The sequence below is a fragment of the Rhinolophus hipposideros genome, assembly GCF_964194185.1.
Source record: "Rhinolophus hipposideros genome assembly, chromosome: 22".
Classification (NCBI taxonomy): Eukaryota; Metazoa; Chordata; class Mammalia; order Chiroptera; family Rhinolophidae; genus Rhinolophus; species Rhinolophus hipposideros.
Window position 1 is genome coordinate 22,827,848 of NC_138068.1, and position 13,486 is coordinate 22,841,333.

The window sequence follows — 13,486 nt, forward strand, 5'->3', positions numbered from 1 at the left end:
TTACTCAGTTTATGTTATTTATTCAGTCTACAAATATTTATTAAGCACCCGCAATGTGCCGGGTGTGTCAGAGATTGCTGGCTCTTCCTTGGTATCTGTCTTCCCCTTCTTCTTAGTAACACAGCCCTGAATTTCAGCTAGCTATGGTGGTCCAAAATACAGAACATATTTCCAGCCTACCTTGTAGCTAGGCATGGCCTTCTGAATGAGCTCTGGCCAATGGCCTGGAGTGGAAGCCATGTGTGCAGATTCTGAGTGTGGTCCTTACAGGGAAAGGTGTGCACTTCATTTTCTTCCTTCTCCTCTCCCTGATGGGTGCAATGGGGACTTAATAGTGGGAACTGGAGCGGCCCTCTTGCCTCATCAAATGGAGCTGCCTGTTGAGGATGGCAGAGCATCTAACCAGAAGGAACCTTGCTCCTGCTGAATGTTGAAGCCTCTACACTTAACTGCTTGCCCAGAGTTTTACATGAGAAAAGGACCAATGTCTGTCTTTTGGAATCACAGCTTTGGAAGAGACTATCTGTTAAAGCACTTGAATTAATATCTTAATTATTATATTCTAATTATACTGAATTACACCAGCTGATGTTATGGGCACTGGGGTTACAAGACAAATTTCTGACACTCTAATGGGAGAGACAAAGACTGAATATGTAAAATAGGTTGAAAACGAGCTGATAAATCTGTGAAGATCACACAACAAGTTATTACGATACAGAGTGACTGAAGGTGGGAGCTCCGTTATCTAGGGTGACCAGGAAAAGCCTCTCCAAGGAGGTGACTTTGGGATGAGACTGAATGATGAGCAGGAGCCAGCCCTGGGAAGGTCTGAAAGAGAGACTTTACAGGAGGAACAAATGACAAATGCTAACACCCTGGACTGGGAACGAGACTGGCAAGTCCAAGGTTCAGAAAGACAGACACAGGTGTACCCTTCTGTTAGAAAGCTGAGAATGTTTTGTTTGTTTAAATGGAATGTTTCTTGATATGTATTTATGTATTAATGTGTTAATTAATTAATTCCTTTGTTGGTCTCTAAAGGCCAAATGGTTTTAATCTGCTTGTCTCCTTATGGGGGAGCGGGGGGATAGCCACTTTTGGCCCTGGGGCTGGCCAGTTTCCCACATGCTCATCTTGTGCTTTGCTGGGACATCTGCTACACACTGTCCTTTGGCCTGGCTGATCACATATAAATCCTCTCCTGCTCCAATTCACTGCCCACGGCTCTGCCAATGAAAGTGAGGCTCATCCCTGCTGCAGAGAACGCTAATTTCATCCCCGGCAACACAGCCACTTCCTTCTCCTGTGACCTGCCAGCCATGAAGTTTCTGCTCCTGTTTCTTGCCATCTTTCTGGCCATGGAACCAGTGGTATCAGGTAACTGGGTCTCTCTTAAGCGTCTGGGATCCCTGTCTTTCCTCTCACTGCGGGCAGCATGGGAAGCTTTTCCTCATTTCATGTGGCTTTGGGAAGTTTTCTCATAATCATCTCATAACCACGTCTCTCCCTGATGCTTTTTTGCCAAGGTGGTAGGATGATAGATGTTTGGAGCACCTGGCAATTAAGGGCAGGATGGTGTTCTGGTGGTTCTTGGCAGTGGGCTTAGGGATGAAGGGTTAGATGCAGGTTGAGGACTTTTGGGGGCTTTGGGAGGGTAGAATGAAGGCTGGGGTGAGTTGTGATGGGGAGAAAGACCTTGGAGTTGGAGTGATAGAGGGAAGATTCAGATGAGGTGGAAGTGAGGAATTGGGTTTCCCTCATGGTTTGAGGTGGGCTGGGGAAGGGGTGGGATTTTGGGTAAGTGGAGCTAGTGTTGGGGATTAGACTGGGGGTGGGCTGAGGCTGGGAGTTGGTACTGGTGGATGCAGGGTGTTTATTAGAGATTCAGCTTGGCGAGGGACTACTGCTCGGAACTGAGGTCGGTGACTTGATTAGATTTGGATTTGGCTTGGAGTTGGGGGCTCAAGGAACATTGAGTTGGGTAAGGTTGGGAGTTATAATTAGGTTTGCATTGGGTTTTGAATTTGAATTGGGTGAATATGGGGTCAAAGAGGATTGTTGGGTTATAGCTGGATCTGGAGCTTGATGGGCTTCAGTTAGACAGGGCCAGGCTATTGAGAAGGAGCCAGCTCTGTTGAAATGTGGGTGAATTCTCTCCATCTTCTAATATTATAGGTGTTTATTGTCCTTTTCTCATAATTTCCACGCTCCATTAGGTGGGACTTTCATTGCCAACAATTGATCTCAAAGTTAGGGGTAGGAGGTTGGGGGATGGTAAGACAGAAGGGTGCGATGCCTGAAAAAGGCTTCCCTAAAAACCTTGGAGTTTCCAGTTTTGGAACAATTGTTTCAGTTCTCTCTTCTCTCAAGATCTCTTGTCTCTTTTCCTGAGACTGAGTCCAGTATTACTGACTCAGCCGTTCCCTTCTGTTCTCCCTGTCTTCCTACTCCATCTCTGCTTCCTTTTGTCTCTCCACTTGAGAGATACTAACATCTGCTTAATGGTTGTTCCTCTGCCCAGTAGCAGACTGTTGGATGAATGGAAAATGCCGGCTGGTGTGCAAAAGTGACGAAGACAGCGTGACACGCTGCTCAAATCATAAACGGTGCTGTGTCCTTGGTCGTTACTTAACAATCCAACCAGTAACAATTCATGGAATACTCCCCTGGACCATTCCTCAGCCGACCAGACAAATAAAACCTAAGTCCAGACCTGGCAACAGAGTTGGAAGATAAATGGAAATCGTGGATAGAAGCGACTTTGCTTCAGGTTCCTTAGTTCCCACATTTCATTAAACCTCACAAATCAGTTTCTTGTGCCTGTCAATCATGAGAAATAATGTTCCAGAGAAATTGAGGGTGAGGGGATGGCAAGATAAGGGTTAAGAGGTAGCAGCGAGATCACTGAGGCTGGACCACAGCAGTGGGGTGATGATTACAATCTTAAAGATAGCTCCTCATCTTCCAGCTGCAAGAAAGGCTGTTGGGTCAGGAGAGGACTGAGAAGAACACATGGAAAGCTGAGAGATTTAAAGGCACAGCAGATACCTAGAGAGTGGCAGAACCCTTGGGCCGGGAGAGTTGGTCCGTCACGGAGGGGAGAATGGACTGGGGATGGACAGGGACTGAGAAGAGCACAAATCTTTGGCTTTCTTGGTTGAGATGTTCAACCAAGCACCTTTTGATGCTCACGAGCTCACAGCCCCAAGGATCAGAAAGTTTCCAAGTATTAGAAAAAGATAAAACACATGCATTTACTCATTTATAAATGAATTTGCTCATTATTCGTTTTTTATATTCTTTCACGGATTCATTTATTCATTCCGCTCTGCCACTTACCACCCTCCGACTCTATGCACATACCCGTCTCAGAAGGTAAGCTTCCCATCTATAAAATTGGAATAATAGACTCTATCTCAGGATGGGGTAAGAACGGCCCAGGACGGGAGTAAGACCCCCATAAATGTTAACTGTTGCTATTGTTCGTTGATTTATTGCTGTGTGCCTTCCAGCTGTGTTAGACTGTGAGGGAGACAGAAGCCTGTCTCATTTGAAATGAAGAATTTAGCCTGGGAGAAGGCTCACCCACAGGGAACATTCAAGAATTCTGATTAAGAATCTAGAGGACCTGGGTATTTTCCCAGGAATTGTTATTTTAAATCCTATTCTCGAGGTCCCGTTTATCAACACAGGTGTTCCCCTCTGAACTGTGTTCTCTACAGTGAGGTCAGAGAATAGAGTGTTCTGTAAAGCATGGTGCCTGACATAGAGACAGATAGGACTTCACTCTGATCCATGGAGATAATTTGCTCTCAGTTTAATATTTCTACCCTGACCCTCTGGAAAGAGAGACCCCCTCCTCCTCTAATCTGGATCCTACTCTGGGCTTCCACTGCTAAGTCCCCGCCATGGGTAGGGGGTGGTTGATGGGGGCTAGGGAGACGTATACACCTAGAGACTGTGCCCTCCCAACGCCACTCCCCACCCCCACCTCCTTCCTAGACGAGGCTTTAAGTAGCGGGCCTGTAATTCCCTGCCCAAACAAACAACCCTTGTGCCGCTTCCAGGGACTGCGAGGGCCTTTTCCTTAGATCCACCCCCGGAAAGTGGGGCCCACTGTGTATGTACCCCGAGGCAGGAGGAGTGTCAGGGGACAGTCCTCTTTTCAGGGGCTGTGGGCGGAGCTTGGCTGTTCAGGCTGGCGTGTCCATGTCTGTGTATGAGGCCCCTCGTCTTGTGGGGCAGAGCTGGGCATGGGCGAGAAGAGAGGTGGGCTGTGTGCTGAGCCAGTTTCCCACGTGGAACTCTGAAGAATCCAAGAATTAGAAATTCAGATCATCATGAAGAGATATTTCATAAAGGGTGATAGGATGTATCGTATTTATTCTCTGTGTTAGCTTGATTCATAACTGTTAAATATTCAGACATATGATTCATGAGTCTCCAGTTGTGTTTTTGCCCCAGGACCCACAGATGTTAACGTAGTGCCTAGCATTTGGGTCTTACTCTGGCTCAGAGCCCATCTCCACACTAACTTTATCGGCAAGAGATGAATAACCTGTGCTATCAGTCTTCATGCTGTCTGTGACTGTGGACTGTCAGGCTACACACCGGAGTCACCTGTGCCTGAGGCCCCGGGTGAGACCATCCGAACTCCTTCCTTGCTGGCCTCCCTGCCTCCAGGTTCTTTTTGCATTAGTCTCTATTATTAGTGGGATTGTTTTCTAGGAAATCCATCTGACCATGTTGCTGTACTGCTTCCATATCTTCCGTTGCTCTGCACAGCCCCGGGTCCGGCATTCGAGGCCTTCACATGGTGGCCCAGCTTATCTCCCATGACTGTCACTCAAAGACTTTCTCTTCAGCAACAGCAACCCTCTCACCATCCTCTCCTGTACCTTTGCTACCTTTATTCATAGTTCCCTTCCACTGTGTCCCCATTACCAGGCTCCTCTTCACCTTTCAAAGTCCAGTGGATGCCCATACCCATGAAAGCCTTCGCGTAGCTGTGTCTTACTATTTCTCAAAAAAAATAAAATAATATTTCTCATTGGGACTTACATGTCAAGGCACTGTGGGTACTGTTCATAAGCCTGAAATTATTCCATTCTTACAACAACCCTTGTGTTATCCCAATCTTATTGATGAGAACACTGAGATCCAGAGAGGTGATATAATTAACCAAAGTCACACAGCATTAAAATATAACTGAGATTCAAACTGAGTTCTCATTGGCTTCACAAAGTGTCACTCTTACAAAGGTATGGCTCATACCACCTTATTGTGTAATTATTTCAGTCACTGCCCTCTTCCCACCCGTCCTCCAACCACTCATATACCAGATGGAAATACTGTGGAGTAGAGACATCATATTTACACCTGTGTTTCTTGAGTGTATGAAGAGATGAATGATTAATTCATGTCTGAAAGCTCAAGAGAATTTGGGTAGGGGGTACCAATGGCTGATGTGTCAGGCATGAATCAGGGTGGGATCCTTTCTGGGCTGAAGGGATCATAGGACCACTGCATCAGTTACATTTGGCTCAGGTTGGCAGTGTTGAAAAGGACGCAGAGCAGCTCGTGGACCTTGCTCAAGTTGGTTCTTAGGCATCAGTTAGTTTTCTCTTAAAACACGTAAATTTCAGTGTGGGAGGTGGTCTGGGGAGAGTCTAAGGATCCTGCAATACCTGTGGCCTGGTGGTAACCTATCCACACACAGCCCTTCAGGCCTCCACCAATTCATTATGATGTATTACCTATGCATCTGGTCAACAACATTTATTAACAACTTCCTCCATGCTTTCCACAGGGCACAGGCCCTGGAGAGTGACAGAATGATGAGCTGAGAAAAGGGCTTGGAACTCACATAGAGCCACGATAAATTTTCAGAAGACACTTAAACCCATGTCTGAATCTCTGGACTTGGGTGTCTGGGCATGTGAAAATTTGAAAAGTCCCTCAGATTATTCCTTTGGGAGATAAGGTCAGATCCCCTAATATCCCTGCCAGACTTCCTTCATTCCTGACAGTCCTCAAACTGTGAGAATGTTTGATCTGGGCAACTTGCCCCTGTCTTCCCATTTCACAGATGGGGAGACTGAGACCCAAGGAAGACAAGTGACCTATGTTCATAAGTAGGCTTGAGAAATGCTGGGATTAATAAGCAGGTCTTCTCTGACTTCTGGTGCGAGGGCTGGGGGAACACGGATGATGATATTAAGTTGATGTGGGTGGTACAGTGGATGGTGATGCAGAGTCAACAGGAGGGCAGGTGTTAGGAGCTGCAAAGTCCCTGGCAAAGCTTTGGAGTTCATCTGGGCACCTTTGAAACTCCTTTCTGGGGGTGCCATGGCCTTTCTCCAGGGGGAAAGTTTGATGAAACAGGCTGTTCTGCCAGCTCCACCATCTCCATTGTACCCTTCTGTACACCCTTCTTTTGGATGCAAATCTCACATTGGCTTTCGTTCTCAAAGAAGATGGAAAAGGACCTTATCTCTAGGGTATATGACAGAATGGGTGTGGTCTTTGCTCTTGTAAGTCTTCCTTGAATCTCTGTTTTCTTGCTTGTAGGCTAAGGGCTAATGAGGATGGGTAGCAACATTGGCAGTGGAGAGCAGGCCTCTCTGGGGCAGGGGATTGACCCAGCAGTTGTAGAAGCTTTGTGACCCCAAAGCAGGGAAGACTGGGCACCTGTCCTGGACCTTTCCTGGGATTGATACACAGGCCTGCTGGTGTAGCTGAAACTTAATTTATTCTTTGTCTGTACACCAGTACCCATAACTGAAGTTCTATTTGATACTTAGATTAGAAATTCATCTTTGATTCTTGCCCAGCTCCACAAGAGTAAAAATATTTCTCGCTTATCTCTCTATCGTTCTTAGGCAACATATGTTCTCTGTTCAAAATAAAGTAGATCCATTTTATTCAATGTAAGGGCTTAGGAATTTATGTATGTATGTATGTATGTATGTATGTATGTATGTATATACATTTGACTTTGTATTAAACTCATTTGCATATAGGGGACCCTATGTGCCCAGAACCAAGTACAAGGTCTGGCAAAGATTGGGTGCTGATAACTGTTTCTGGAATGAATAAGAGGCCCTTGATTGCCAGGTTCAGAAGTTTGGCCTTGACAGTGAAAACAATAGAGGGCCGTAGCTCCAGCTGTCATTATCCAGGGAGGCACCAACCTCTCCCAGCCAAGTCCCACCCGGTAGAGAAGGCAACAGTGTACATTAGAAAGAGTACGGGCCGTGAGTCATAATGAGTGGAGTCTGAGGCCTTGCTCTGCATCTAACAGTTAGGGGCCTTTGCCAGAACACTGCATCTCTCTGAGCCTCCATTTCACAATGCAAGAGAAGGAAACAGAGACATCAGAAGGTTATAGTCAAGATGTAATGAGTTAAAATATACCAAGTGGCTCACAGTGGGTGCTCAGCAAATGCCAATGGTTATTATTTTCTTTCCAGCCGAAGGATTATTCCTGTTTTGGATACCTCATTCCCAAGGGGGAATAATAATAAAGCAAATGGCTAACATTTATTGAATACTTACTAAGAACTAGGAACTGCATCTCTAGTTCCTATGCGTGCACAGCCTCCAAAATAATCTCTGGCGATTAACAGACTGGTTGGATTATTTTCTAATAATAATCTGCTACAATGTTTCTCACAAAGTTTTTCAATCGTTTTACATTAGTAAAAGTAAAATCACTTTCAGTATATTTATTATTGCATAAATCTATGGGATGGATACATCAAATAATGTGTGATAACTTATTATTTTTCTCCATGTCATAAAATGTAGAAACTTGCTTGAACAAGGGCTGTGGGAGTGTTTTTTTTCAGTGCAGCATACCAGTTGATTTGACTTGTAGTAAGTTTTTCTAATGTCAATCAATAGGTTCCAGTAAAAACAAAAAAAGAACCAAAATATGTTCGAATTAGGTAACTTTTCTCTAGGAATTTCCAGTATAATAAAGCCAAAATAAGGTTCTGGAAAAGATGTCCTGTTTGAAGAGTTTTTCCAATGCAGTGGAGTGAAGCAAGTATTATGATATGTCCTGGCCATGGGCTGTCACGTCTACCGATTCAGTTCGTGCTGTCACAGCTTTGCTTACTGAGTGGTCAGTTTCCCGGAAGAACTTGCCAGATTAGACATGAAGTGAGAACAAATTAATCTTGACAACATAAAGCTTTACAAGTAAGTGTACTAGAAATTTTTTACACCTTCAGAATAGTGTCATTGCTGATTAGATGGAGATGTAAAAATACAGCTAACTGAAATGATCAAAATTAAATAGGGTATGATTTTTAAAATTTCTAAGGGCCTATGTTGCTCTTTTGCTATTATGAAAAGCATATGTCAAGTAAAATATTAAAACAAAGCAGAGATGTAGAAGTAAAAAATAGTCTTTACCCAATGCCAATAATATAGACATAACTTAAGTATATATGTATATGTATGCAGATATATTTAAAAAACAAAATCTTTATCGTATTATATATTAAAAAAATCTCTGGCTATCAGTGAGGGCCTCATGTCTGTCTAATTTCATGGGACTATTCCCCAACTGTTTGTAATTGTAGTCTAGGCAGAAATGGATCATTCAGAAAGGACCTTCGTTTGATAAAACAATAATAGTTAACATTTGTTTAGCTCTTACTACCGTTTGTGCCAGTCCCTAATTGCTTTTCACTTATTAAGCTATTAATATTCACAACTCTAAGGTTAAAAACTACTACAGTCTACACTGCACAGATGAGAAAAGGGTAGAAGAGAGAAGTACAGAAATTTGTCCAAGTTTGTACCACAAGTAAAGCAGGAGCTGGGATTTGAATCCAGGGTTTCTTTTTTTGTTTTGAATCCAGGGTTTCTTGATTTCAGATCCTGTTCTATTAACCACTCTATGGCTCCTTTGGTTATTTTGTTTACTTGTATTTTGATTAATTAATTTCAGCTTTATTGAGGTATAACTGATATACAAAAGTGTAGGATATTTAAAGTGTACATTGTCTTAATTTGATATATGTGTACATTGTTAAAGGACTCTCCTCTCTGGTTAATAAACACATCTCTCACCTCACAAGCTTATCTTTCTTTTGTGTGTGAGAATATTTAAGTTCTACTCTCTTAGCAAATTTCAATTATACAATTTAATGCTAGCAACTATGGCCACCACATTTTACATTAGATCCTCAGAACTTATTCGCCAAATAGATGAAAGTTTGTACCCTTTTACCAACCTCTCTCTATTTCCCCCCTCCCCTCCACCCGCCAGCCTCTGGCAACCAGTTTTCTACTCTCTGTTTCTATGAGTTAGGCTTTTTTTTTTTTTTATAGATTCCACATATAAGTGATACCGTGCAATATTTGTCTTTCTCCATCTGGCTTATTTCACTTAGCAAAATGTCCTTGAGGCCCATCCATTTCACAAATGTCAGAATTCCCTTCTTTCTCATGGCTGAATAATATTCCACAGTAGATGTACACTACATCTTTATCCATTCATCTGTTGATGGACACTTAGGCTGTTTCCATATCTTCGCTATTATGAATAATGCTGCCATGAAAATGGGAGTGCAGGTATCTCTTCAATATCCTTCATTTCCTTTCAATATGAACCCAGAAGTGGAATTGTTGGATCATATACGGGGTAGTTCTATTTTTAACTTTTTGAGGAACCTCAATATTGTTTCCCATTGTGGCTGCACCAATTTACATTCCTGCCAACAGTGTACAACTCATCAACTTTTAATTTTAACCTATTTTATTTTAACTTCTTGTCTTGAAATAATTATAGATTCACAGAATGTTGCTAAGATAGCGATAGAAGAAAGATATCCTTTCAATAAATGGTCCTGGAGCAATTGGGCATTTGTAAGCAAAACAATAAAACAAAAATGAACAAACAACAAAAACAACTCAATATAAGCCTCAAGCCTTATATAAAAATTAAATGAAAATGGATCATAGATTTAAACATAAATGTAAAAGTATACAACTTCTAGAAGGAAACGTAGGAAAAAACTTTTAGACATAGAGCTAGGTGAAAAGTACTTAGATATGAAAAGCACAATCCATAAAAGAAAAAGAAATCAATAAATCCGGCTTAATCAAAATTTGAAACTTTCACTCTAAGAGCAACCCCATTAAAAGGATAGATGAAAGGACAAATTACAGAATAGGAGAAATATTTGCAAACCACATATTTGACAAAGGACTTATATCTAGAGTACATAAGCAACTCTCACAACTCAATACTAAGAAACCAACAATCCAGTGAGAAGGAAGACATGAAAAGACATTTCACTGAGGAGGATATACAGATGGCAAATAAGCACATATAAAGATGTTCGACATCATTAGTGATTAGAGAAATGCAAATGAAAGCCATGATGAGATTTCACTACATACCTATTAGAACAGCTAACATTAAAAATAGTGACAACACCAAATGTTGGCAAAGATGCAGAGAAACTGGATCTTTCATACATTTTTGGTGAGAATGTTAAATGGTATTAGGTTGGTGCAAAAGTAATTGCAGTTTTTGCAATTATGTTTAACCTTTTAGACCACAATTACTTCTGCACCAACCTAATACAACCACTCTGGAATATAGTTTGTCAGTTTCTTCTTAAAAAACCCCAAATATATACTCACCATACTACCTAACAAATGCACTCCTGGGCATTTATTCCAGAGAAATAAAAATTTAGTTTCAAAGACTTGTGGATGAATGTTCATAGCAGCATTATTTATTTTTTCGGGGAATCCATTAAAAAAAAAAGGCTATTTTTTCAGGTTCACAGCATAATTGAGAGGAAGGCACAGAGATTTCTCATATACTCCCTGCCCTCACCCAAGGCACAGCCTCCCCTGTTATCAACGTCTCCCACCAGAGTGGGACATTTGTTACACCTAATGAACCTACACTGTCACATTATTATCACCCAAAGTCAATAGTTTCCATCAGGGTTCACTCTTAGTTTTGTACATGGATTTGGACAAATGTATAATGTCCTGATTCCATCATTATAGTATCATAGAGAGTATTTTCACTGCCACCCAAATCCTCTGTGCACCACCTATCCATCTATTTCCCCTGCCCAACCGTGGCTACTGACCTTTTTATTGTCTCCATAGTTTTGTCTCTTCCAGAATATCATATAGTTGAAATCATACAGTATGTAGCCTTCTCAGATTGGCTTCTTTCACTTGGTCATATGCATTTAAGCTTCCTCCATGTCTGTTCAAGACTCGATAGCTCATTTCTTTTTAGTGCTCAATGATATTCCATTGTCTGGATGGACCACAGTTTATTTATCTATTCACCTACTGAAAGGCATCTTGGTTGCTTCCAAATTTTGGCAATTATGCATAAAGCTACCATAAACACCTGTGTGCAGGTTTTTGTGTGGACATCAGCTTTCAAATCCTTTGGGTACATACCAAGGAACTCAATTGCTGGTTCATATGGTAAGAGTAGCTTAGTTTGTAAAAAAAACCTGCCAAACTGTCTTCTAAAGTTGCTGTATCACTTTCCATTCCCACCAGCAATGAATAAGAGTTCCTGTTACTTCACACGCTTGCCAGCATTTGTTGTTTTCGGTGTTCCAGATCTTGGTCATTCTAATAGGTGTGCAGTAGTAACCCATTATTGTTTTAGCCCTTTAGGTTTTTACTATGCTCCCTGACTCATTATATCTATGTTACTGCTAAGTGGAAATTAACCTTTTTTTTTGTTTTTTTCTGGCCAGGCAGCAGACGTCACATCCTTCGATGCATGGGGAACGTGGGAATCTGTAGACCTTCTTGCAAAAAGGCCGAACATCCCTACTTCTATTGCAGAAATTATCAATCATGTTGCCTCCAGTCCTACATGAAGATAAACATTTCCGGCAGAGAGGATGAAAAATGACTAGAGGCAAGAGAACTGCTGGCCAAAAATATCTTGAGTGCTGGTGATTACCATCCTCAACCTGTCAATGCCTCTCATTAAAATTCATGCACCTGACACCTTTGTCTGTCTTTCACCTGCTGGAAATCACGATGAGATTGGGTTTTGCATGGTGAGATATCTGTTCACTTCCGGATCCAGCCCTGTGCGAGAGAAGGCTAGAAAACTAGAATGAACAGAAGAGAGAGAATCTAGACAAACCAGTGAAGATGGGGAGAGAATATATTTGACTCCATTGACGGAGGGTTGAGGGTTTAGGCAGAACCATGACTCAACCTGTACTATATACGACTCGGGGGCTGGGAGGGACCAGAACTAGTGGGTGAACGTCTTGCAGACAAATATGTCTTAGCCCATAGAAGAAATTCCTAACCAGCCATTGTAATGTAGAATAAGTTGTGCTGTCAAGGTTTCAAGTTGAATGATTACTGGGGAAGGAAATGGAACATTGGATGCTGTTGTTCTTTTTGATGATTGTTAAGGTCTTTGAATTCCTGAAAATCTAGGAGGCTTGTGACCCCAATGACAACCAACACTAGATTTAAAGGTAAAATTCTAATGTTACTTTTTATGTCTTACCTCTTCTAGTCTCTTATTTCTTTCTCCACCTTTAGTTTTAAATTTTGTCAAAAGGAGAGTAGCTACGCTTGCCAATTACCTTTCTCTGTCTCTCTGCCTTGCCACAACTCATTACAGTTTGTTTTTGTACACACTGTTCCACTGAACTGGCTCTGGCCAAGGTCACCACTGGACCTACTTTTTGAAAGTTTCACGGGTGTTGCTCAATTTATATCACACTTTGCTTCTTGGTAACATTTCCAACCACGGTCCATTCCCTCCTTGAAAAACCTTAAGTTGGTTGGCTTCTGTGACTTCATTCTTTCTTTGTTTTTCTCCTAACTGTGGGGCTGCTCCTTCTTCATGATCTTTTGGAGTTCCTCCTCTGTCGCTGCATTCTTCTGAGGTTTCTCTAATGAGAATAAAAACTCTCCACATTCCTAGAAAAAGGTTGACAGTTCTATAGCTTTGATAACCAGCAAATGCCTTGAAAGGTTTTAAAACTTCCTCATTGATCAATGACCATTTGTTTCAGTGGACACATTTCCGAAAGCCAAATGATCAGTGACAGTATTATGTTTTCAAAGGCAGCCAATCAGCGCTGGGTTCACCTCAGTGTACACACTTGTAGGTTGTCATCAGCAGATCCCCACATCTGTAACCAACACCACTCCCCTAAGTTGCCTCCCCCAAGTTCAGCTCTTTGTTCTGCTTAATGAGCCTATGCCTGACCAACTTTAATTTAAGTTTTAAGTGCTCTCTTTAATTTAAGAAAACAATCATTTCAGCATTTTGGTTTCAGACATTGAGTGACAGTTTCATCCTTTGACAATGATCTTTCCTTTTTCTTTCTGTGCTACCGCTCATCTTGTCACGACAACAAAGCTTATGATTTGAAGAAAACTGTTGGTTCTGGACCTCTGTTTCTGGCAGAATAATGGTCTAAAAACCCAGATTAACCAC

The 13,486-nt window shown here is 41.9% G+C and overlaps 1 protein-coding gene across 1 annotated transcript; it reads left to right on the top strand.

The window, feature by feature from the left end:
* Nucleotides 1–1,322: 1,322 nt before the first annotated feature.
* Nucleotides 1,323–11,891, top strand: DEFB119 (defensin beta 119; the record flags this gene model as incomplete). The annotated part of the gene is made up of 3 exons (XM_081033768.1): nt 1,323–1,380; nt 2,525–2,727; nt 11,766–11,891. The coding sequence occupies 3 exons, from the start codon at nt 1,323–1,325 to the stop codon at nt 11,889–11,891; spliced, it is 387 nt and encodes a 128-aa protein (XP_080889894.1).
* Between the last annotated feature and the right edge of the window lie 1,595 nt (nt 11,892–13,486).